Source organism: Rasamsonia emersonii (genome assembly GCF_000968595.1).
Source record: "Rasamsonia emersonii CBS 393.64 chromosome Unknown ctg1118621760052, whole genome shotgun sequence".
NCBI classification, from domain to species: domain Eukaryota; kingdom Fungi; phylum Ascomycota; class Eurotiomycetes; order Eurotiales; family Trichocomaceae; genus Rasamsonia; species Rasamsonia emersonii.
The window spans coordinates 19,996-45,013 of NW_013563235.1; the positions used below are offsets into that span (position 1 = coordinate 19,996).

General features: G+C 53.1%; 6 protein-coding genes across 6 annotated transcripts; 4 read left to right on the forward strand and 2 right to left on the reverse strand.

Moving 5' to 3' along the window:
- Nucleotides 1-4: 4 nt before the first annotated feature.
- T310_3127 (Telomere length regulator protein (Rif1)) lies at nt 5-7,091 on the forward strand (the record flags this gene model as incomplete). Its single annotated transcript, XM_013473990.1, has 6 exons — nt 5-2,959; nt 3,011-3,280; nt 3,331-5,295; nt 5,436-5,597; nt 5,641-5,669; nt 5,858-7,091. 6 exons carry the CDS (start codon nt 5-7, stop codon nt 7,089-7,091), a joined length of 6,615 nt encoding a protein of 2,204 aa, XP_013329444.1.
- An 878-nt stretch (nt 7,092-7,969) lies between these two features.
- T310_3128 (putative aldose 1-epimerase) lies at nt 7,970-9,065 on the forward strand (the record flags this gene model as incomplete). The annotated part of the gene is made up of 3 exons (XM_013473991.1): nt 7,970-8,215; nt 8,284-8,673; nt 8,706-9,065. 3 exons carry the CDS (start codon nt 7,970-7,972, stop codon nt 9,063-9,065), a joined length of 996 nt encoding a protein of 331 aa, XP_013329445.1.
- Nucleotides 9,066-10,031: 966 nt separating this feature from the next.
- On the forward strand, nt 10,032-12,257 carry T310_3129 (Uncharacterized protein; the record flags this gene model as incomplete). The annotated part of the gene is made up of 3 exons (XM_013473992.1): nt 10,032-10,963; nt 11,018-11,264; nt 11,322-12,257. The coding sequence occupies 3 exons, from the start codon at nt 10,032-10,034 to the stop codon at nt 12,255-12,257; spliced, it is 2,115 nt and encodes a 704-aa protein (XP_013329446.1).
- Nucleotides 12,258-12,771: 514 nt separating this feature from the next.
- T310_3130 (uncharacterized protein) lies at nt 12,772-13,343 on the reverse strand (the record flags this gene model as incomplete). Its single annotated transcript, XM_013473993.1, has 2 exons — nt 12,772-12,897; nt 12,972-13,343. 2 exons carry the CDS (start codon nt 13,341-13,343, stop codon nt 12,772-12,774), a joined length of 498 nt encoding a protein of 165 aa, XP_013329447.1.
- Nucleotides 13,344-13,958: 615 nt separating this feature from the next.
- T310_3131 (3-deoxy-7-phosphoheptulonate synthase) lies at nt 13,959-15,754 on the forward strand (the record flags this gene model as incomplete). Its single annotated transcript, XM_013473994.1, has 6 exons — nt 13,959-13,980; nt 14,080-14,189; nt 14,248-14,311; nt 14,383-14,475; nt 14,529-14,580; nt 14,638-15,754. 6 exons carry the CDS (start codon nt 13,959-13,961, stop codon nt 15,752-15,754), a joined length of 1,458 nt encoding a protein of 485 aa, XP_013329448.1.
- Nucleotides 15,755-16,541: 787 nt separating this feature from the next.
- Nucleotides 16,542-23,796, reverse strand: T310_3132 (Lysophospholipase Plb1; the record flags this gene model as incomplete). The annotated part of the gene is made up of 6 exons (XM_013473995.1): nt 16,542-17,064; nt 17,117-17,342; nt 17,375-21,153; nt 21,890-22,978; nt 23,034-23,691; nt 23,751-23,796. The coding sequence occupies 6 exons, from the start codon at nt 23,794-23,796 to the stop codon at nt 16,542-16,544; spliced, it is 6,321 nt and encodes a 2,106-aa protein (XP_013329449.1).
- Between the last annotated feature and the right edge of the window lie 1,222 nt (nt 23,797-25,018).

A 25,018-nucleotide genomic window follows, 5' to 3' on the forward strand; every position in this document is an offset into this window, starting at 1 on the left:
AACCATGGTGGAGGTTCTAAGCGCGCTCCCGGCTCGTCCGCCCACTCCACCGAGGACATCATCTCATGCCTTCTGCGATGGTGAGGTAGATGGAGCGCAGAGCCGGCCGGGTCTCCTCGACACGCCTGGTGACTCTCCTGCCAATAACGAAACTACCGAGTTACGTTCTAGTGGACGATCCAAGCGAGTCAACTTCTCCCCATGGACGAACTACATCAAGCCTCCGACCTTTTCCAATTCCACCACAAAAACAGGCTTGAGGTCTCTACCGCCTTCCAACGAATGCAAGCCGGCCAAGTCGATTCTCAAGAATAATACCGTGCCTCCCAGTCCGTCGAATGAAGCCCCTCAAACCACCCAGTCCTTGGCCATGTTGTTGGAATCGGTCACTCAGCAGCTGGCTGGCGAAACTCTGAGCTCGAGGCTAGACGCATATATGCACCTCCTGGGAGCATTGAAGGCGTATGAAGGGGTACCTGAGGAAGAGGCGATGGTCGCGAAGTTGGGTTTGATGACCCAGTTCATTCAGCGTGATATTTGCAGAGATCTTGAAAAAGGAGGACCGCTGGAGACGAACCTAGTCATTCATGCCTTGAAGCTCACGATTTATCTCATTTGGAACAATGCGCTATCAGGGCAGCTCTCTGACGATTTCCGAAATTTCATTGTCGACCAATCCATCAACTCTCTGCAAGACGCAAAAGTACCCAAGTCAGTGATAACTCATTACATGCACATTCTGTCAACTCAGAATTTTCCGGCGAAGATCATGACCAACTCGAAGCTGTCGCGCATCCTTTCTGTTTTGAGTGATGTCACGGATCGTGTGAATGGGAATGGAATTGTTTCTCAACGACTGAGCATCTATCAACGCGTGCTTACTCAGTCGAAGACGACAATGGCCTCCCAGTCAGCACTATGGGTCGAACATCTCATTTCCGGCTTGCTCCATCACCTGAAAGATACCAGATTGAAAGCCATTTCTTTAGGTATCCAAGCGTCTATGGCGTTGGGGCCAAACATGATGGTGTCAAATACTATTCGCGATATTTTCGACAAACATCTCGACCAGGGGAGGAAACTTGTCTCGGAGATATGCGAGCGGATGTCACGAATGATGTCTTCGACCGAGACTGGGGTCCATGTTCCGCAGATTTGGAGCATTATTGTCTTGCTTCTGAGAAGCAAACGATTCAACATTGATCAGTGGGAGCACTTTAAGGAATGGGTTCTCGTCCTGCAGAAGTGCTTCAACTGCAGTGAGCCTGCAATCAAGGCGCAGGCTATTTTGGGATGGAATCGATTTGTCTACGCTATTAGCCCAAGTGAATCGACTAGCCATTCGATGATTAGGATGCTTAGCAAGCCTATACTTTCCCAATTCGAGCGGAAAAGGTACGACAAACCAGGAGCTGCTACCAGCCAGGTGGTGCTCTCAAGCTACTACAATCTCCTGTATTATGCATTTCGTCCATCGACATCTCACCAACACCTCGACGTCATTTGGGAAGAGTATATTACTCAGCCCTGTGCGAACATCTTCGCACCAAATCCAAATCTCAATGAACGAGCTTGCCGAGCTTTATCATTCTTGCTGTGGAGCCCTCAGCCCAAGCTATGGACTGAAAACAAAATTAACGAAGCCAGCAAAATTGAGCCGGAAAATCTTCCTTCTTTGGATTGCAAATGGGTTCGATCACGAATACTCTCCGTGTTGAAGGTCTTCGAAATCCTTTTCAAGTCCTCAATCTGGGACCGTCGTGCCATCGATGAGTCAGGCGTCGCTATTGCTTGGGTCAATCTTTCAAGGGCGCTGTCAGATGCATCAAACAAAGAGATAAAGCCGTCTCCGGAGTTGATGCAAGCTATTGCTTGCGTACTCGGCCTCCTGCAGCGTCTTTGGAATGGGGCTCCTTCGTCGTTGAATGCATCAAATGGCGATGAATTTTTGGACCGTTTCCGTTTCCTTTCCACATCAATTATCTCCGCTATCGGCCCCTTACCATTCACCGAGAAGCTTCTCTTGAAGACTGCCCAAGAGACCTTCCAGACTGCAAATACGCCGACTCATCGTCATTCACTTAGCGACATTAATCTCGATACTCCTTTCATGCATCTTCTTCGAATGATAAGCTCTTTTCCTGATATTTCGGAGCCTAGCCCGTCCTATCTAAGTCTGATCGACGGTCTTCTTGAAGCTGCGTCTAAAGGAAGGGTGTCCAGAGGGTCTCGCCTGGACTTCTTCGAGAAATGTGCCGACATCTATTCGAATGAGGCTGAAATTCAATCCTCCAGTCGTCCCAAATCTTCTCGATACATTTGGGAAGCCACGGCGAAGTTCGCTGAAGACTGTCTCCGTTCCTTTCCCATGGAGACGGTTAGGGATCGTGATGGTTCGGTTTCCCGCGATTACGACAATGTCGTCAAGATACTTTCGCGCGGGTTGCGGTTTCCAGATGCTCACCCGAAATGGAATCTGTTACTCGATGCATTTGTGCGAGTAGTGCGAACAGAACGCGGAGACCGCGGTATTGCGAAATACATTGTCGAGCGCTTGGCAGAAGACCTCAAACAGCTGGACCTGGAACAAGTCCCCGCCCCGTTGAAGGCACTCATCAATCACTCATTGTCTGTGCCCTACCACCAGCAAAATAAACCGAAATCACGGCCAATAGGCTTCCAACGTGGTTCGCCTGCGCCCGATCAAATTCTCTTCCCGGACAAGCTCCTGGAGCTAATTGAAAACGTGCTTTCGGAATTCTATCAGAAATTCAAACAGTATGGAAACACATTAACCACAGAGGTCATCGAATCTATGACCTCGTTGCTGGGCAGTGGCGTTTTAGCTTTCCGTGCGGCCGTATTGGAGAGGCTTCAGGCTCCCCTCGCCTTATGGCTGCGGGATGATTCTCGTCATCTCACCACGGAGAATGGCGCAGATAGCAAAGTTTTGACTGCGGTACGTGCAATCAGTGTTTGCTTCCTGCTCATTCCAGACTAACGTGTACAGTGCCGTACTCTTGCTTTGGCGGCTGCGAATGTTTTACAGACCGCCGTACCCCATGATGATACCAGTCTCCACAAATTCGAGGTGATTATCTCCGCAGGCCTTGAATCGGTGCATAGATCCACGGCGAACAGATTCATAGAAATGTGGAATACCACTTTCGGTTCGCGGGATTCTCTCACATATCCTGCGGCTGTGCTTGTGGCCCTCAGGAAGCTAGAGCCATATGTCGAATTGCACTTGCCCTCATTGCCCTTACAAAGTGATTCGCAGGTGCGTACTCAAATCTGTTTTGTTAGATCCTGGTGATTGACGAACGGTAGATCGGTCAAACAACCCCCGATTTTGTGGATTCTCAAGACGGAGATGTGAGCCAGGTCATCCAGGAGATGGCCGACATAAGTCGTGGCAGAAGAGACCAACTTAAGGCCGCTCGACCGACTAGTTTTAGTTCTTCTCCGATTGTGCAAGCACAGGAGCCAGCTATCAATACGTTGCCAAAGATGGGAACTGATCTCACTCCGAGGCGTCGTCTGCGCCATGATGACTCTCAGATTCAATTTATTGCAGTCGAGTCGTCCCCGTCTCTCCAATCTGGACCAGAGAGCCAAGTGCTTACTAGACGCCAACGAGAAGTTAGGGAAAGACAACGCGGTGAGACGTCAATGTTTTTGGACGGACTGCGACCTTCCTCTCCAGCACTTCCTAGCCCAGCTAAAGATGCGGAAGTTCGAACTCCTGTGCAATTGTCAAGCTTGCGGAATTCCGGTCCTACCTCCGAAATTCCACTTACGCCCACACTTGCTGGGGCCCTGCAGGAGAATGATGATGAATTCCCTGGATCCTCTCCGACTCCTGGAACAAAGGACAGAACCCCGCTTGACAAATCTAAAATTCCCTCCTCTTTGTCAATTCACGCTCTCGAGACTTGCGAGGCAGACCCACCATCTTCTCCGCCTGAATTGAAACGGCACTCACACAGCCGTGGAAAGGTCTCTCGACAGGTCTCTCCATCACTTCCAGAGGGTGAATCCGTGGCACCGTTGAACAATGGTTCAAATGCGGGAAAGGATGATTGTGCGGGCCAACCTGACGATTCTTCTGTTGTTCCTGCTATGTTGGAAGGGAATGGGCCAGACCGGTCTCCTGCGGATGATCCTGTAACGGATCAGTCTTCCAATCAAGCTCCTCCAATGTCTGACGGACTCAAAGAAGCCCCTGCTACGGCAGCAGAAGAGCCGCAAAGCACCAACAGCGCACCGGCAGATATAGTTCCTGACTCATTTAGTGATGACCTGGAACAGCAGGTTGCTTCTCAAATAGAGCAAGATCTAGAATTGGCCGCAGATTTGGACGAGGTCCGGGAGACACGGTCACAACCCGAACCTCCATATAGCTTTCCAATGACAAGGAAGAGGAAGAGAGAAGCAGAAGCAGCAGAGTTGTCTTCTACGCCGGACCGGGGTAAGCGTCGATCTCTCAGGAGCTCTTCGGCAGTCGCAAAAGAAGTCGCAAAAGAAGTCGTCAAAGAGACACCTAAAAATTCGAAAAAGGCCGGAACAGCATCCGAACGTCGTCAGCCTGCGTCCCCAGCAGACAAAGTCTCGACACCATCGTCCTCAAAAAGCAAACAAAAGGAAAAGCCAAATCTCGAAACCAGTCATGCGTTGCGATCAGGGTCCAAGAGGAAGAGTAGTCGTATCAATGAGGGCACCAATGATACTGATGCCGTCCGCTCTCCCGCGAACTTGGAGAACCCGCCCCAGAAAAAGAGGAGATCGTTACGTCTTAGTGGTGTCCCAGCTTCGCCTGTTCTCGAACCGGAGCCAGTTTCGAGACCGTCTAGAGTTCTGCGCAGTCGTACAAAAGCCACTGATGCTGCTCAAAATGCTGCAGAGTCATCTGAAGAACCGCCTCTGAGCAAGACTCCAGATGGGCCACCATCAGAGAAGGCATTGCAAGATAGTAGTCCCGGACCTGACGTTCAAGCTCCGGAAGAGACAGAGACAGGGAAGCCTGTGGCTGGTAGTGAACCAGCTACGGTTACTGAAGCCCCTGCTGATGATAATATGAGAACTGAACTGGAAGAGCCTGGTGAGAATGGCGTGGGCACCGATGTGATGAGGAATGATACGGATATCCGTGCTCCACAGGAGGCCTCGGATGATACAGTGATGAAGACTTACGTATCTGAGGCGGTACAGACGAACGAAACTGAGGACAAACATGAGATCACAGGAGAAGCGATCATCAACTCCCTCCGCCAAGTCCTCAGCAATATCAAGAAGGTGAATTTGACGAGAAGTGTCTTGAGAGAAGTGGATGATGTGATGTTTGATATCCGGGTTGAAGCACATGAAGCCGCGAGGAGATATGGCGGCGACTGAACAGACTGTCTTTTTGTTTCCTTTCTCAATTGTTATTTCAGGCGTGCATAGCGAAGGCGCACCGGATGTGCAGGGTGTTCCACTGGGATGCAGATTGGGTGGTATTGAATTATGTCTTTTTTTTTGGTCTATGTCCTATTGTGTTGATGCGTTCTGAAAAGCCATGGCAGAAAAGGAAGAAAGCTATTTCGGGTGGTATACATGTATGCATTAGGGTTGTGTGTTTAGTCTTATATACTCTCACAGAAATACCAAGATCATACATTACATTTGATGTAGCATTACTTGCAGGATACAAACTTGGACGATGAAAGGCACCTTTATCAATGATGGGAGTCGAACCAAACCACCGCATACCCGATCCACGGGTTGTCTGCTCTGTCCTGTGTCATAGTGATGTGTGCTGATCTACCTTATTTCGTTACTCCAACTCTGGTGGAAACTATTACTATTGGCTACACAGTCGAGAGGTTCGTTTCCCTGGCCTCAATTCTCCGTCTCTTGCTGATAATGACCATGGACTGGAGGAGGTTCTCGGACTACGATCTTTACCTGAAGAAAAGTCGCTTTCCACCAACACGCTTCATGGATTGAAAGATCTACATTTCCCGATGGACCAGGAGATCTTGCAACGGGTCCATCGACGCAATTACCCCTCGAAAGCCCACACGGTGGATCCAGCCAAGAGCGACGCAGCCCATGTGCTGCCGGAGCATGAGGTCCCGGACCTTCAAAGCCGACTGCTCCTGCGCGGCGCAAAGCGCGACGTCCTCGTCCCGTATCTCTGCATCGGTGCCTGGGCATGGGGGGACACGGCCACCTGGAAGTACTCTCCCAAGGAGCTGCCTCGGATCAAGGAGGCCTGGGAGATATTGCGGTTGGCGGGTCTGAACTGGGTGGACACGGCACAGGCGTTTGGCAGCGGCGAGAGCGAGCGCATCTGCGGGGATCTTTTCAATGGGCTATCTCGCGACGAGTTCGTGGTCCAGACCAAGTGGTTCTCGATCCCGGACCGGGTGAATCTGATGGGGCAGTCTCAGGCGCCCAAGAAGAAGCTCCAGGAGTCGCTGCAGCGGCTGCGACTCGACTACGTCGACGTCTACCTGGTCCACGGGCATGTTCACCCGAGCACGATCGCGACAGTGGCCAAGGGGCTGGCCGAGTGTGTCGAGGAAGGGCTGACGCGGGCCGTGGGCGTGGCCAACTACGACAAGGACGACATGCTGCGGATGGCAGACGCGTTGGGTCGACACGGCATCCCTCTGACGATCAATCAATGCGAGTACTCGGTGCTGCGACGGCATCCTGAGACGCACGGCCTGATCCGGGCCTGCCGGGACCATGGCATCGTCTTCCAGAGCTATGCGTCTCTGGCGCAGGGGCGACTGACGGGCAAATACTCGCAGGGGAATCCGCCGTCGCCGTCGTACCGGTTTAGCAGCTATCCCATCAGCGAGATCGAGCCGGCCATTGAGGTCCTGCGGCAGATCGCAGAGGACAAACGGGTATCGATCGGAGCAGTGGCGCTGAATTACAATCTCAGCAAGGGCGCGGTGCCTATCGTGGGGATCCGCAACGCAGACCAGGCGAGACAGAACATGCAGGCGTTGGGGTGGCGGCTGTCGCAGGACGAGATCCGACGCATCGAGAGAGTCAGCCTGGAGGGGAAGACCAGCATGATCTGGCAGCAGGGGTGACAGTGTGAATGAATACATCGCAGCATAGATTCATACTGATGGTTTCATGGTATCTAGGTGATGTCATTCTCTCCACTGGCTGTCCATCCTATACCAAAGACAAACACATCGGTCGAATCTTCGGTAATTGGTTCGCCCTCTTCTGGTGGAAAAATCTCTTCTCAGCGCGAGACAGGCCTACTAGGTAGAGCATTTTCCCCAATGTATTCAATTAGATATCTCGATAGATACTTGAATCGGAAGCTAGCCAGATAGGGCGTGCCCCGCAAATGGTTATCGGGCCCGCAAAGAGTAATATTTTAAATAAGATAGATAGATTGCATTCGAGAGACTTGCAAGATCAAAAGTAGACGTAGATAATAAGCAGAGTAAAGGAAACGATCTCCTATTAAATGAAGCTCTACTCAATGCACCTTGCTCCACTATGATGTTGTTCCTGGTCGGAAATAGCGTCATCTCCACCGGTGCCGGATGATGAGCGACGTACCCACTCTGGATAACGGCATTGATCCTTGGTAGCATTCTGCTGAATGATACGTGACTATGTTCATCAGTGCTCTGTAGAAATCTTTGAGTTCTTACTCGACTGATTAAGTTCAAGCGATTCAGGGGACCAGATGCGAGCGCGGCGGTGATGTGATGATTGCGGGACAGCGGTTGCCCCTCCACCGTCTGCCCCTCGCTGCTTCGCTCCACCCCGGCAGGTACAGTGCATGCTGACAGCTGCTAGCTCGTCAATCCTCCACTTTCGATTTGCAGTCAGAGACTTTCTTGTTTACCTTGCATCGCTTTATTCCCCCAGACAGTTTCAACAACGAATAACCCGATTCAACAGCACCAGGTAAAGCTAGGTACGCTCGACGAGTCTGCGCGGGGCAATGGATCGCTCCAACAAGCCCGCCGCCATTGGGGTGGCCGCTTCCCTTCCCCAGCCCACCGTCACCATCCACGACAATCGCATCGAGGCCACCCTGCCTTCCGGAGAGTCGGTGCAGGTGTATCTGTACGGCGCCACGGTGACGTCGTGGAAGCTGGCCAACGGGGAGGAGCAGCTGTTTGTCAGCTCCAAGGCCCATCTGGACGGCTCGAAAGCCATCCGGGGCGGCATTCCGGTTGTGTTTCCGGTATGCTGTTTCTTCCTACAATCACTATATGGATTTTTCTTGGAGCGAGACTGATTGTCGACATCTAGGTCTTCGGTCCCCCGCCAAAGAACCACGCCACGTCCGCTCTGCCGCAGCATGGCTTCGCACGCAGCACGAACTGGGAGTTCCTGGGCAAATCGACGTCCGAGTCGCTGGGCAGCGACAAGAGCAAGACGCATAATGCGGTCAAGCTCGACTTTGGCCTGTCGTCCGACATGCTGAGTGAGGAATTCCGCAAGGCGTGGCCGTACGAATTTGGGCTCGTGTACAGTGTCACCCTCAGCTCGGAGGGTCTGGAGACCTCGCTTCAGGTGCAGAACAAAGGGACCGAAGCATTCGAGTTCCACGTGCTGTTGCACAACTATTTCCGAGTCAAGGCAAGCGACTTCACCCCATCGCTTGGAGTGAATTCTCTGGCTAACGCTGCTACTTTCTTTGTTACTAGGATATCTCCAAGATTCGCGTCAAGAACCTCCAAAACAAGTCCTACACGGACAAGACGGACAACTACGCCCTCAAGACGGAATCCTCTCCCGCGATCGCCATCACGCAAGAGACGGACCGCGTCTACCAAGACGTGGACCCCGCTGTGCCCGTCATCGTCGCCACTGCCGACGACGACAGTGCCCCGCTGTCGATCACCCGCCAGGGACTGAACACCATCACGCTGTGGAACCCGTGGACGGAGAAAGCCAAGGGGATGAGCGACTTTGGAGACGAGGAGTACAAGGAGATGGTCTGCGTGGAGCCGGGCGCTGTGGGCGGTTGGCAAACGCTCGAGGCGGGCGAATTCTGGGAGGGCAGCCAGACAATACGGCCGCGGTTGTAATGCAGTCATGATGCAGACCGAAGGACTGGTCTGCAGAAGCTAGTCGAATTCAAGACAGAAGTTAAAAATGAGAGAATAAACATGCAACTAGTACGATAACTATGTTCACCAAGACCATAACCTATTAATATTATGAAGTGTACATACGTACATAAGTGCAGTGAGTTGAGTCTGGTCTATTCTACAGTAGTCTTACACAATATGCTGCTTGTTATAGGAGAAATCTGGTTTAATTCTAATGAATGGACTAACCAAACTCGAGAGACCAGGAAGAGTACATATATATAATAATTTCATCTATTTCACTATCATGAAATAACCAAAAATAACTGCTTCCTGCCGAATGTGTATATATAACCCTGATGGGAAACCGAGAGTGGCAACACCATCAGTCAATCTTCCGCGGGCGATGAATAAGCATTGCGCCGATGGTCAAGGGGTTACGATACGGTCCTCCCATTCAGCATCCGATAAAGGTGTGATAGTGGGCCCAGACCGTGACCCGGGTTCGAATCCCGGTCGGCGCACTCTCTCTTTTTAATTTTTCTTGTTCCTTTTTGATTGGCTTTCGTTTTTATCCCTGGAGATGATATAATGATTGATTCTCTCTTTGTTTCGTTCTGCTGTTTATTATTGTTATTCCTGTTGTGGTTGTTTGGGATGCAGTGATTTAATAGCAGGAAGCAAGGAGTGCATCAACATCAATGACTGCAAAGCTGTCACTGGTCATGTGCTCTCCTCTGATTGAGAATCTGCCTGCCACGCGTCAAGTGATTGCTTTCCCAGATTAAACGAAGCGCCGCTCGGCTAAGTCGGCAGAAACAAAACAAGCATTTTCGCCCTCCGCAGCGGGTCTATCACCGGTGCGGTTAGTGCGCGATGGCGTCAAGAGGGCTGCGCGTTACGACCTGACTAATTAACGAGAGGCAGCGATAAAATAGATTGATAAATAATAGCACAGTACATATGCTTTCCTGTGAGAGAAATCACTGCTTCGTGATAGAGAAGGAAGGACTCGAAAGCGTCCTTCTTCAACGAATCATTGACCCTGTATTTGCAATTGCTGTAGGGTTCGTAGTTCAGCTCGACAGCTCTCTTTCTCCCTCCACCCCCAACTTATTATTCTGTTTAAATCTGTTGTGGATGAGTTCAGGCTCTTCTCCCCACCAGCAACATCTTGCCCGTGAACATGTAGGAGACGGACACAGCAGCAGAGAGGAGGAATTTCCCGCATCCACCCAGTCTGAAGAAATTGAAGCTGAAGAAGAAGAAGCGCATGATAATCGGCTCCCCGCTGTCGACGATGAACAACACGACGCAGATGGGAGCAGGCTGAGTAGCGACTCCCGCAGAGAGCTTCTATCCAATGCTGTCCCATCCAACGGCGTCCTGCGACGCTTCTCTCTGACGGAGGAAGACGAAACCCGGACGGACAGAGATGCCACCACCAAGGATGATGATAATGGCCCTCCCGACGAAAAGCCCGTGACGTGGAGCTCCCTGCCCAACAAGGGCCAGCTCGCCATCCTCACGCTGGCCCGCCTGTCCGAACCTCTGACCCAGACGTCGCTGCAGTCGTACCTGTTCTACCAGCTCAAGTCGTTCGACCCGTCGCTGCCGGACTCGACCATCTCCGCCCAGGCGGGCATCCTCCAGGCCAGCTTCACGGCCGCCCAGTTCCTGACCGCCATGTGGTGGGGGCGCCTGGCGGACGCGCCCTGGATGGGGAGGAAGCGAGTGCTGCTGATCGGGCTGTCGGGGACGTGTATCTCCTGCCTGGGCTTCGGATTCTCGCGCTCGTTCGCTGCCGCGGCCGTGTTTCGGACCTTGGGTGGCGTCCTGAACAGCAACGTCGGCGTCATGAGGACGATGATTGCGGAAATCATCCAAGAGAAGAAGTGAGTAGTTGCCGATTCTACTATGGCCTGACGGACAGGTGTTGACTGCTGTAGATATCAATCACGGGCATTCCTGCTTCTTCCCATGTGCTTCAACATTGGCGTCATCATCGGTCCTGTCCTGGGTGGTATCTTAGCAGACCCCGTCAACAGCTATCCCGGCCTGTTTGGGCCTGGGTCGTTCTTTGGAGGCAAAGACGGCGTGTGGTGGATGCAGCACTGGCCGTTTGCCTTGCCTAACTTGCTGAGCGCGGTATTCATTTTCGCCTCTTTTCTCGCAGTGTTTCTGGGTCTGGACGAGGTATATCAAATCCTTAACTTTGCTTGCTTGTCCTCTCGCTGACGAGACATGATATAGACCCACGAAGTGGCCCGGTACAACCCCGACTGGGGTCGCAAACTGGGCAAGGCTCTGGCTAGGGGACTGCGCTCCCAACGAGACGAGCCGCGTTATACTCGCCTCAACGACGATCCTGACGATGTCAACTCCATCGATCTGGAGCGATCTGCACCGCCCAGTCCCACGACCCCTCGACAGTTCCTCTCGCCGCCCCGCCAACCCAAGCGCTCACCGTTCCGCCAGATCTGGAAGCGGAATGTCCTGCTGACGCTGTTGACGCATTTCCTCCTAGCGATGCACACGAGCGCCTTCAATGCCATGACCTTCGTCTTCCTGCCCACGCCCCGGGCCCCGGAAGGCAGCCGCAGCGGATTCTTCCACTTTGGCGGCGGACTCGGGCTGTCGTCGTCCCGGGTCGGACTTGCAACGGCCATCATTGGGATAATCGGTCTGCCGCTGCAGATCTTTGTGTATCCGCGCGTGCAATTCCGGCTGGGGACGTTGCGATGCTTCCGCACGTTTCTGCCCCTGTCGCCCTTGGCGTACGTCCTGATGCCGTTCCTCGTTCTCGTTCCGCGAAACCCGGCCCTGGTCTGGCCGGCGTTTACCGTCGTGGTCGCCCTGCAGGTCGTTTCGCGGACCTTCTCCCTGCCGGCGGCGATCATCCTCGTCAACAACTGCGTGACGGACTCGACGGTGCTGGGGACGGTCCACGGGATCGCGCAGAGCATTTCGAGCGGTGCTCGCACGCTGGGGCCTTTCCTGGGAGGCTGGGGATTGGGAATGGGCCTGAAGAACAACATCGTTGGCGCGGTCTGGTGGGCGCTGGCCGTGGAAGCGACGTTGGGGTGGATCCTGACCTGGACTGTTTACGAGGGGAAAGGAATTGAGAAAAAGAAGGCTGCCATAGAAGAGCGGCAGTTGCGGGAAGAAGAGGAAGAAGAACGACACTAGCGAGAAGGTAAGGTAATGGATGGATGACTTAGAATGATGACGTCTTGTCTGGATCTGCGTGTGACGCCTATACCAATACCATCATGACCAGAATTGACTTGTCAAGTAGAAAGAGGTACCATGCATGACACGAATAAACGACTTCTTTAGCTATGCGGGTAGATATCATCACATCATGCATCATTAATTTGAAGTATTTTTTTTAAAAACATATTTCTTCCCTTTGTTTCCTCTTGTCCGGCTTCTATTCCCTCCACATGGTCTGTCTATCGGTTACACATGTGGTACATAGGTATGTACAGTACATCCATGACGCAATTGTCCCTCAGCTGAACGGCGCAAAGATATTTGGGAATCTCCTTTATCATGTCTCACTTGACAATGGGCATTGTCCGTACAGATCTATAGTAAGTAAGCTGTCTCGTCCTCGACCTTGCCGGGAGGATCTCTAGGCCATCGAGACCGTTATTCACGCTGTCGGTGCTTTCATATCAGGGTAAAAACGACGAGGAAATTATGCGGCAGCAGTAGTGGTGGAGGTAGAAGGGGCGATAAACGCCTTGATCGCTTTCGTGGCATCTCCGTCATGGGCCTTGAGCAGCTCCGTGGCCTTGTTCTTGGTGAGATCGAGCTCTTCGACCTGAAGAAAGAAGCACAACAATCAGTCCCGCTGATCGACCCCAGCAAAAAAGATCCTATTGGGTGTATACTTACCAGCAACGTCACATCCTCCGCAGCCACCTTGACAGCCTTCTTCTTTACAGCCTCGTCTTTCTTCTCCGCGTCCGTCGTCTTCCCCGCACCACCAGCGCCGCCGCCGGCCTTGCTGCTGCTGGTGCCACCACCACTGGCACCACCGGAGCCGCCAGCGGAGATGTCCAGGCGACTCATGGCTTTGCCGAGCGCTTCCTGCGCGTCTGCGGAGGAGATCTTGGAGCCGGCATTGTCTTCGTCGGTCCCGGACTGCGAGATCTCGTTGGCGTTGAGCGACGAGAGGGCAGCGGCGGCTTTGCGGTCTTCGGCGTTGGCGGGGAGCCGTTGTTGCTGCTCGTTGGCAGCGTCAGGGTCTGTCTCGGCGGATGCCATTTTTTCTTTTTTTTCTTTTTGCAGAGAGGGAGGGAAGGGACTGGTGAGGAATTGTTATGATAGATAGATAGTTATTGTTATTTATCAGGGTGCTGGACATACGGTGGTGGGTCTGCCCTAAGCTTAGCTTACGGCTCGTACCGTACCTTACGTAATGTAACTTAGGTAATCTTCCCATTCCAGGCTTTGCGGCTAACATCGGGGCGGGGATGAAATGACATGGACGACTGACTCCTTGCAGCGAGTCGTTGACTTTCTTTGTTTAGAAATAAATCAAGCTTGATTCGAAGGGACTATTGAATTAATTAATTGATCTCTCTCTCGTTTGGAGAGCTGCTGCTCTACCTTCTCTCGGCTGGAAGAGAGAGGCATATCAGGTCCTTCCTTACGCCAGTACTGTACCGTTCAATCTGTGACTCAATAATTCAGTACAAAAATATTTTTTCGACTGGCCAGACAGACATCAGCTCTACAGCACGTCCATCCATTTACCTCTTGCATGCTATTTTCAGATTGAATCCCCAATTAGAAGGGAGTACTACATTCGAAACTTTTTTCTGACGTGACGGACGCGACGCATCGAAAAAATTCCCCGCAGTCAAGAAAAAATAAGTCATGGAAGACTGGAGTCCCACTTGTATGTTCTCAAATATCTGCGTTTCTCTTTATTTTTTTTTCTCTTCATCTGGGCCTTCTTTATGCACTGTTTCATGCCATCTACTAACGTTGCCTTCAGCCTGGACAACAAAACCCATCAAGCAAGATGTGACCTATGACGACCCCGAAGCCGTCAAAGCAGCCCTGGAGAAGCTGAAGAAATTGCCGCCCTTGGTGACGCCGCAGGAGGTATATGCCCTATGCAGTACCAGTATTTTGCTTGTTCCAAGGCTGACGACATGTGCAGATTGTCAACCTGAAGAAATGCCTGCGGAATGTCGCTCTTGGGAAGGCCTTTGTTCTTCAGGGAGGTATGTCGACATATATACAGTACATGCTGTATATTATTGTCTCACGTGGACCGTGTCTGATATGACTCCAGGTGACTGCGCGGAGCTGTTCGACTACTGCAACCAGGACAAGATTGAGGCCAAGGTGAAGCTCCTGCTGCAGATGAGTCTGGTCTTGATTTGGGGTATGCCACCACATTACTATTCCTACAGATGGACTTTTCTGACCAGTTTATAGGAGCCAACAAGCCCGTCGTCCGTATAGCGCGGATAGCAGGCCAGTTCGCAAAGTACGTCCGTCTGTTGGAACCTGTCTAGCTGTCGTTCCAAGCTAATAATCTCTGCAGACCCCGTTCCAGTCCTACCGAGACGGTCGACGGCGTGACGATGCTGTCCTTCCGAGGCGACAACATCAACGGCTTCGCTGCCACGCCGGAATCGCGCAGGCCAGATCCGTCGCGGCTCGTGTCGGCCTACTTCCACTCGGCCGCAACGCTCAACTACCTCCGAGCTGCCCTGTCCTCGGGCATCGCGGACCTGCACTCGCCGCTGGACTGGGGCCTGGGTCACGTCATCACGCCGTCCATCAAGCAGAAGTACGAACGCATCGTCAACCGCGTCACCGACTCTCTGCGGTTCATGCGCACCGTCGGCCTGGACCGAGACCGCGGCGTGCACACGGTCGACATCTACACGAGCCACGAGGGCCTGTCGCTCGAGTACGAGCAGTGCTTTACGCGTCTCATGCGACATCCGCCTGACGCGCTGTCTGAGTCTGAGGAGTCACGTTTCTCCTCTTCGTCGTCGTCCACCGCTCGCCACCGGAGAGCATCCTCCACCAGCTCACCACCCCCGCGAGGCTACTACGACACATCAGCACACTTCCTCTGGATCGGAGACCGCACGCGGCAGGTAAACGGCGCGCACGTCGAGTTCTTCCGGGGCCTGAGCAACCCGATCGGGATCAAGATCGGGCCGACGATGACGGCGGAGGAGCTGGTGCAGCTGCTGGACACGGTCAATCCGAGCAAGGAGATCGGCAAGGTGACGCTGATCACGCGGTACGGGGCGAGCAAGATCGCGCAACACCTGCCGGGCCACATCGCCGCGGTGCAGAAGTCGGGCCACCTGCCCGTGTGGCAATGCGACCCGATGCACGGCAACACGCAGTCGACGCCCTCGGGCATCAAGACGCGCCACTTTTCCGACATCATGTCGGAGCTGAAGCAGGCGCTGGAGATCCACCGCGCGATGGGCTCGTTCCTGGGTGGCATGCACCTGGAGCTGACGGGGGAGGCTGTCACCGAGTGCGTCGGCGGCGCAGGCGGCCTGACGGAGGAAGGCCTCAGCGAGCGCTACGAGACGTTCTGCGACCCGCGCCTGAACGAGAAGCAAGCGCTGGAGCTGGCCTTTCTGGTCGCTGGATTTTACCGCGAGGAGTTGGAGGAGCCGACCGATATTTAGAAAAAAAAACCACTTTTACTGATTGCTCGCTATATGCTTTTTATATATACCTAGTGCACATACCTGGCAAAAACGCAGTCAGCCAGTGATTAGATAGATATTTAGTTGCTCCGTAGATAGCCAGCTAGTTGCATCAAGGAACGAACCATGAAGAAACACATGACACATACAGAGTCTGCATCAGAAGGATAGTGAGAATGTGTGTATATGCTATGGCATAAAAAGGGAAAAAGAGGAATATTATACAGAGGTTTTCCTAAAACTAGAGGGGAAAAATAGAAAATAGAAGATACCATTTTGTTCCCTCTTTACCTGTCTATCAATCTACATATTTTTATCTATACGGTATCTGACTCAGACGGAAAACAAAAGGGCGGAGAACCACCATCACCAGCACAAACTACACTATGATACAATAGGATGATGACTGCTGAGGAATTACTCGTTTAATTTAACATTTATATTTATTGGCATTGGTATTCTTATGACTGTAGTATCCATTCATACATCCGCCCATCCATCATCCATCCAGCGAACGCCATTCCAATAAATAAAGTCAGACCCTAAACCCAGACTCCCCCAAAAACCGGAAAAAAAATGATAAATGAAACATGTCAATCGGATCCTCCAGATGAGGTATACAGTACAATATAGAACATGCAGATAAACAACGCAGTCAGGTCAAGTCAATGTGGTAGGGTACATACATAGATCGTCACCAGAATCCCATTACTCCCAATCCATGCACACGCGCGCACACACTGCGATAGAACCAGCTAGATTGGGTCTACCGTCCTAGCGGACTCCCAATCTTAGGCTTGAAAACCAAACTCTTCCGCCTCGCGGCCTCGAGTTTGACTCGCAAGTTGGCTTCCGGCTGGTCATCGTTCTTCTTAGTCAGCGGGGAGAACAGGCCCTGCTGCGTCTGCTTCGGCGGGCAGGTCTGCTGGACTAGCTTCGCGCCCTGGGACAGGTAGTACGGCGTCGCGGGGGACATGGCCGAAAAGTCGAAGTTGAACTCGTAGCTGCTGCTGTTGTCTGGAGTCTTGGGTGGGTCGGCAAGGGTGCGAGACGCGCCGCCGGCGTTTGGTGGTGTTGTGCTGGGACTGAGCCGCATGAATTGATCCATCGTCTCCCAGTCGGCCGGCACGCGAGACCGTCTCCTGCTGCCCGACGAGGTCACAGACCCGTTGACGTTGCTCAACGCCCGAGGCTCCATGCTCTTGCGGCGCTTGGCCCCTCCGCGGGGAATGATCGAGCTGTCAACGAGGTAGTGCGTCTCATCGAGCCATTTGTTTTCTCTCTCGCAACTGGAAGACGTGTTAGCAAACAGTTCTACATCTGCAAGAGGGTGATACATACTCAAGAACCCAGCCAACACCAACACATTTGACAAGATCTCCCGCTTGTCTCACTTTCTCCAACGTCCGAACCCCACCGTCTTTGAAGACGACGTGCGTAATGCCCACTTTGCTTTCCTTTGGATCAACCCCGTCTGGCGACTGGCTTGCCCGCGGGTTCCAAGACCAGGTCTTGACACAGCGCGCACCCATCTGGGTCAGCAGCTCGACGAAAATGCCGCTGGCGTCTTCGCCCTCGGTGGTGTGGACGTCGACAAACACAACGGCACCCGCAGAACTTGGTCGTCTGCCGTGATGTTCCGTCGCGGAGTCTTCGCAGGAGTTGCAGTGGTCGAAACGGGCTTGGATTGAGCTCCCTCAGCTTCCGTGTCAGTTGGAACATCCTCTGGATCAAGGTCTTCCAAGGCATGCCGCGACTTCCCAGGAGATATGGATGCCGAAGTTTGGCTCCGCGTTACCACGTTGGCACGACGTCTGGGCGAGGTCCGGGTAGGGGTCGTCGGCCCATTCGAAAGGGACCTGCTTCGTTTCCGGGGCATCTTCAGGGGCGACACCTCGCCTTCGGGTTTCAATGGCACCTTGGAAACAGTGTGGATGGTGCGGTGCGTGTCGCGGGTGACTCTGACGGGAGTAATCGACATTGAAAGATGCTGACGCGGACTCTCCTGAGGCTCTTCATCTTCCTCTGACATGTCATCATCAGGAGCAGGAGCCACAGATTCAGCTTGCACAGCTTCTGCTGGAGCAGCATTCTCGTCACCATATTCCTCCTCCTCCTCTTCTTTTTCTTCTTGAACTTCCAAGTCAGTGTGCGCCGCCGCTCTCTCCTCGAAAACTTCGCCAGTGTTCTGCTGCTGATTCGTTGGATCCACAGACGGCTCCTCGAACACTGCAGGTTCAGCTGGCTCTTGGACGGTCTCATCTGCACGTGCTTCCTGCTCCTCCTGGTTGTGCCCGTCACTCTCGGAGTTAAGAACAGAAGACGTCGACAACAAGGAATGTCTCCCTGCAAGAGAGCGCCTCATTTTTCGAAGCGAACGAGATCTCGACATTGCAGGACTCATAGCTAATTGGGGTGGAATGACGGGCGAGAAGATACCCCTCTTCTGAGAACGTCTCCGTTGCAGCTTGTCAGGACTGCTGGCTTTCCACCGGTTGAGCTGCGCGGCCAAGGGAGTGAAACCCAGATTGCTCTCAGAGACTTGCTGCCTAGATATGGAGCTTGGCGTTCCTCGACGGCTATCACCACGGACAGACGGACTAGATGTCCGCTTACGTAGGCTACCGTCCGAGGTCGCCTCGTCGTCGGACGACTCCTCGTCATCGGCATCATCACGGTAAGGGTGTGTGAAAGAGGGCATGCTTTGCGGAGACGGTGCAGCAGGGGGAATACTCTGCACACGGCGGATTGGACTCGCTACTTCACCCATTTCCGAAATCTCATAGGGAGAAAGCGGGCTTGCCGTTGCCTGACCGGTGCAGGAGAGGGCAGGTGAACGTGATAGTTCACAATGTTGATCAATGGAAGCGACGCTTTCCGTCTCATCCTCTTGCTCTGTGTAAATTACGAAATCCTCTTTCCGTTCAGGAACTTCACTCGGGCCATCACATTGCTGCGGAGCGTCAACAGGAGGCTCAATTTCTTCATTCTTAGTCACACCGTCGACCTGAACATCGACTTCGTCATGCTCGACGACATCAGATTGTTCGATGTGCTGATCCTCGACACTTGCCGTACCTGGTTCAGCCTCTTCCTGAACAGGTTGCTCCATGTCCTGATCATTAACCCCTGCCGGACTATGCTCATCATTCTCCTGATCTGGCTGTTGGCCATCGACGATTTCGGTGCTAGGTTGGCCATCCTCCTGATCAAGTTCGACAACCTGATCATCGATCGCTTCCGCACTGGGCTGAGTATTTTCCTCCTCTGGCTGTTCGACCTCCTCATCATCAATTACTACCATACTGGGTTGAGTATCTTCGTGGTCTGGTTGTTCTACTTGATCTTGGACCATCGCAGTAGGCTCAGTACCTTCCTCATCTGGTTTTTCGACGTCCTCATCGTCAACCATTTCCGGGTTGGCTCCAGCATCTTCCTGTTCAGTGTGGACAGCGTCGTCCTCTTCTTCCATGATCTGTTCCCCTTCATTCGAAACCTGAAGGGGTTCCATCGGTTGCTCTGGTTCCCCTGATTCCCCTGGTTCCTCTGCTTCCTCAGATTCCACAGATTCCTCGACATTGTTCTCAGAAACCGTCATAGCAGGAGGATCCGTGAAGACATCATCACTATCATAGTCGTCTTCTTTACTTGTCATCTTCATCTCTTCCATTCCAGATTCCTCATCGCTGAGCTTGTAGACTTGCCCAGGCGACCCTTCAGCCCGAAAGGGACGGGAAGCATCTACCTGCGTGTCCATAGCGCCATCCTTCTCCACGACTTCTTCAGATTGCTTCTTCATCGGCGAACTCATCGTCTTGAACGGCGACTGGATCCTCTTAGCAGGGCTCTGAAGCAGAGAAACCTTGGCCTTGAATGGCGTCGATGAGGACGTTTTCATCGGCGACGCCATGAAGGATGCAGCCAAGTTACCTGCTTTCTTCGGCGATGCTTTCAATGGCGACATCTTCGTTGGGGTGGATGATTCCGGCTTGGGAGCTGATTGTTCAGGAATGAACAGAGGACCCCGACGCGGTGTGTCTTTCAATGTTTCCTTAGCCGGAGTTCCAGGGAGTCGTCGGGCCGGGCTGGCCATGAAAGTGGAATCCTTCAATGATGAGGGTGGCCTGACGGCAAGGATGTCGTTTTCATCGTTCTCATTTTGTGTTGCCTTCCTAGATGGAGTAGTGATGCCAGTGAAATTAATCTTCTTCACCGGAGAGCTTAACCCAGGCGTGTTTTCAGAGGAATTCTTGGTGGGGGACCGGACAACCAGCATGATACTGGTCTTCGCACCACTCAGCTCATCCTCGTCTGCATCCTCTGAGCTAGCAGATGAACTGGACTTTGCAACTTGAGTGGCCTTCTTAGGTGAGAGTGGCTTGGCTGCTGCCGGCCGGGATGCCTTTGGAGGTCGTCCCCGTGCAGAAGAAGCGACAGCGGCCTTGCGGACTGGCTTGGCCCTGAGGCCCGTCTGGGACGATGTGCTGGCTGCGGTAGTCTTCTTTGCACCTCGAGCTGTAGAAGATGCCGGGACATTTTCCTTTTCAGACTCAGAGGGATCGACATCTGCGAAGGTGACTTTCTTGGGCTTGGCAGCCACTCCGACCCGTTTCGATTTGGCAAGACTCGAAGCAGTCGGAGCGATAGCGATGCAAGATTTGGGTTCTGTTACTGCTGCTGTCTTCAGAGTAGGCCGACCTCTAGTTTTCTTTCCTTCTGTCTCGGCTTCGGTTTCCTCCGTGGCGACAGGAGACGGCTTCACCGTCCTTGGTCGGCCTCTGGTTGGCTTCACTGCAGGTTCCGGCTTGGTCGTCTCAGTAGGCTTGGTAACAGGCTTCGTCCTCGGCCTGCCAACCTTTCGTTTCGGTACGTCCGACTGAGCTAGCTCGTCATCGTCGCTGTCATCCTTATCATCATCGCTCTCCACTTCGGCAGCAGTCGTAGTCGTAGTAGCAGTCGTAGTCCGAGCACTACTCGTCACTTTAGCCTTGGCAGGTCGACCAGGCCTCGCTTTCGCAGGCGCAAGATCCGGATTCTTCACAGCCTCAAATCCGATCTCATCATCCGTCTCCTCGTCCATGGCGCCGACGTCTGGATTATTGTTCGGTTTCCGGCCGGGCCTCTTTTTGGCTTCGGGCGCGTCGACGACGGTCGTCACCGTCACCGTTTTGCCGCTGCCTGGTTTTCTCCCCCTTTTGCTTGGTTCCCCTGCCGCTTTCTGTGTCTTCAATGTTGTTGTGGATTTTGTCGAATTGGCATTCTGTTCGTCGGCGGCTTCGTTGGCGGCGACTCGAGTCCTCGCCCGTGTCGCTCGTTTAGGAGGGGACGGCGGAATGACTGCGGCGCGAGCCATGGCTGTTAGAGAGATGAATCGTATTCTATGAAATCGTCAATTAGTTTAAAAGATTGGGTAATATCGCGCCGTCGATATGGTTGCGATGCTGCGTTGTGAATCGACAATAACAGAGTTAGGCGCGCGGGAAACTCATTCTGAGTCCATTCGATGCGAATGAGTCGTGTCGACCAGTCCAACCGGACTCTCTCTTTCGCTCGCGATGGCTCCGTCTGTCTGTACTGGATGTCGAACAATTGAATCTGACGAGAGAGCTACCTAGGTGATTAGACAGGTAGGTCGTTGATGCTGACTGCTGTTTACAGGAATCCCGTGGCAGCGGGCCGGTCACGGGAGCGGCGTTTGTTGTCAGCGCCGATCACGCCGTCGCCCGGACAACCGCCGATCTATACGTCACGTGAGTGCCATTCAGGGACCGACTACTAGCTACAAGTAACTCATTGATAGATTTTTGAGCCTATAGTTAAATCCTAGCGCTATTTAGAGATTTAATTCTCGTCAGCTCTGATGCGAGTATTCACATATCTGAATAATATATATCCCGCTCCCTTTTGCAGCCACACGTAGATTCCGTCAAAATAGCAAGAAATAAAGACGAAGCAGGTTCATCTGGTTCATCGGCCGTTACGTTCAGCTCTCATAGCATGAACATCATCGTAGCGATAGTGCAAATTCCGACCAAGATCCTGCTTGGCGACATCGTTGGTACTGCAGCACTGTCCGAGTTGACGGCCAATTTGGGATCCGGCGTGGGAGCGTACGGCGGAGGCGTAGTGCTGTTGACCGTTCCATTCCAGCAGTATGTCTTGAAGCATTGGTTGCAGATGTCCGGCACTGCCGTGTTCGTTCGCTCCAGTGAACGGCTGAGGATGGCGCAGCCCACGCAGGCTGGCCAGTTCTTGTCGCGGGTCGCATTGGCCATAGTCGCCACGTAGTACCCGTTCTGGATGATGGCGTCCCGCTGCGAGTTGTTGTACGACGGGTCGAAGGTCGAGACATTCGAAAAGGTCACGTACGGGTAATTGGGGATATAGACGACGAGAGGCGCGGGACCCGTCAGGTTCTTACTGTCGCATCCGAAAAACGTCGGCCGGGTATTCAGGCCCAGATTAACAAAGGTATTCTGATCCGGCACCGCGGGGAAGGCCGTGCCATTGGCGATGCCAGTCTTGTTGAGGCTCCGCTCGTAGGTTGCGACGAGAGCGGTCCCGTTCGGCCAGCTGTTGTCGGTGTCGGCCGACGAATCCACGGCGAAGATCACATCGACATGCCGTTCCGGCTGGATCAGAGGGTGCAAAGGAATGTTCTGAAGATCTTCCCCTCCGTCGACCAGGTTCAGCTCCTGTTGGTTGGAGACGACACCGGCATTCTTGGTGTAATTGTAGAACGGGTTGATGTACAGTGCAATGTCCTCATCATGGTCGCCCACGTCCTGCAAGATCTTGGTGAAGATGGATTTCAAAAAGCTGGGGAGGCTGGTCGAGTTGACGTGGAGCAGGAATTGGTTGAACAGGGTGGACGACGTTCCAAAGACATAGCCGGCATTATCGTATCCGCGCACACAACTCTCGTTGTCCGGCACGACTCCTCCGTTGAACTTGGTGCCCAGAAACTCCAGAGGCGCAAATCCGTAGACTGTCGGGTCGAACGAGCCGAATTCCCACGGGTTGAACTCATACAGGGTTGAGTTGCTGCCCACGATTTTCTCGCCCGGGTTGCGGCCGTCGGAGACAACCAGGGGAAGGGGCATGTTTCCATTCTGGAAGTCCTGAGTCAACGCGATCGACGACCACGTGTAGTTTGGACCGCCGTCGGTGGCGTTGATGAGCTGGAAGGACAGAGCACGTCCCCTGCAGGACACGTCAGCAGCAGACTTGCTCGGATTAGATATCAGTAGATACATACCAGTAATCGGTGATCGAGGTCGGAAAGCCCGCGTCAGACTTCCCCTGCACCTCGTCCGCAATAGTCTTGAAGTAGTCTGCGGAATCAAAAAGTTGCAGGCCGCCTCCATCGGGGCCTTCGAAGATGGAATTGCCAAACTCCCACACCTGACCCGGCTGGTTGGTCTGCAACGAGGAGATGGTGGTAAAATTGTTAATGTAGATGGAGCCCAGCAGCCAGCTGCCACCGCTGAGGCCGGCCAGATAGGTCGCGGACTGGAGCAAGCCGCCCAGTTGGCCGGGACTCGTGGAATTGTCAGTGCGGCTGTCAAAGGCCTTGATGGCGCCGGCCCCGTTCATCAGGGCCCGATAGCCACCACCGGAGACGGCAATGCCAATGTTGGGCAGGGCAGAGGCATTATTCGCGACTCGGTTGATGTAGGAGACAGCATCGAAGTTTCCCACACTGACATGGCCGAAGAAATCTCTCATCGCCTTGGCGGTGTTGTTCCTGCGCACCTGCAGCCAGGCCGTCTCGTTGGGAGACAGCGAGGCGGCGCTGCGAATGGTCGGGCGGTTCGACGGACAGGAGACATTGGCGGGCGTATAGCCATCGGGGGCATTGGGCAGTGCGCGTGGCACGACGTCCACAGGGTAGTCGGAAGGAGCGGCTGCGGTGCCTTGAATCGATGCCGGTCAGAAAGCACGCCCAGTCGAGCAGAGAAATAAAGTCACTTACCAGACAGCAGCCCAGCGAGAAGCGCGATTGAGCCAGGGACGCGCATTGTGGCAATTGAGACCCTTGACTCACGAGGGGAAAGACGCAGGGCCAGAATGACACAGGGAAAGGGCGCGGTCTTTTTTATACAAGAAGGGCGTCGCCGCACATGCTATGGTTTACGATCCGATCTGCAAGCGCTCGGGCCTGAGCACATGCTGCAGGCAACTTGGCACACGGCAGGGATCAATGACTTGCATTCTTGTTATAAATGGAATTTCTGCAGATCAGCTCAGCTGCACTTCGTATTATGGAATGTCCCACGCCCGTTCGGGGGCGGCGGAAGCGGCGCAAGACTGCCGGCTGCTTGGGGCGGAGCACGGGGCATGGCAGCCTATCAGAAGTCTTCCGAGCAGAGCCTTACGAGAGATATTAACCGACTGCGCGGTCGTTCGTGATGTCAGCGGGGAGACCAAGAACCCACCAGCCTGTCAACTTAGCCAAGGCTCTAACACCGTCTTCGCTGAATGGCAGGGCTGCTACCGACAGTGAGGTAATAACAGAATAACATGATGATCAGCTGACGAATGGTCCAGCCTGGTGTATTAATACGATGAGATGAGTCGAAACGAAAGATTCCAGAAAGAAAGAATGGGCGAGTCGTGATGGGCCCCCACGGCCCATCCGGAAGCCGCGGAGTAGGACACGGGACATGCACGTGATGGCATCAAAGCGCCGAATCATACAAGAGACAAACCTAGTACCTCAGGCATCTGCCTAGTAAGAAGCAGCCAGTAATTAATAATATACCAGTCTGCGAGCGCTAGGTAGGCTGAGGCTTAGAAGAATCAGCTCAGCATCGATGACCTGACACAGAAACGATTCTCATAATCACTATTACTATCGCCATTGTTGGTTCTGCCAAGAAGGGGGAAAAAATATAGTTACTACCATAACAGGTTAGCAACGAATGAACCTTTACCAGATACGTTACGTAAAGTTGGCAGGGCAGGCAGAACAATAAACCAAAAAGCTCAGTCAGGACTATGAAACTTTGTCAAGACTGATATATATTCAGCTTAACTACAGTAGAACAGTAGAACCTTGAATGAACGAACGACTTACCCGGATTGGGTACTGTGCAGTACATATACAGTGCGATCCACCATCTATTCAAATTAATCTTATCAGAACAAGGCAGTATGTTGTGCTCTATCTGCCGAACTATATATAGGCTACGTTAGTTGCTACATACCTTGTATCTAATTGCAGCTAGTGGTTAGGTCTCA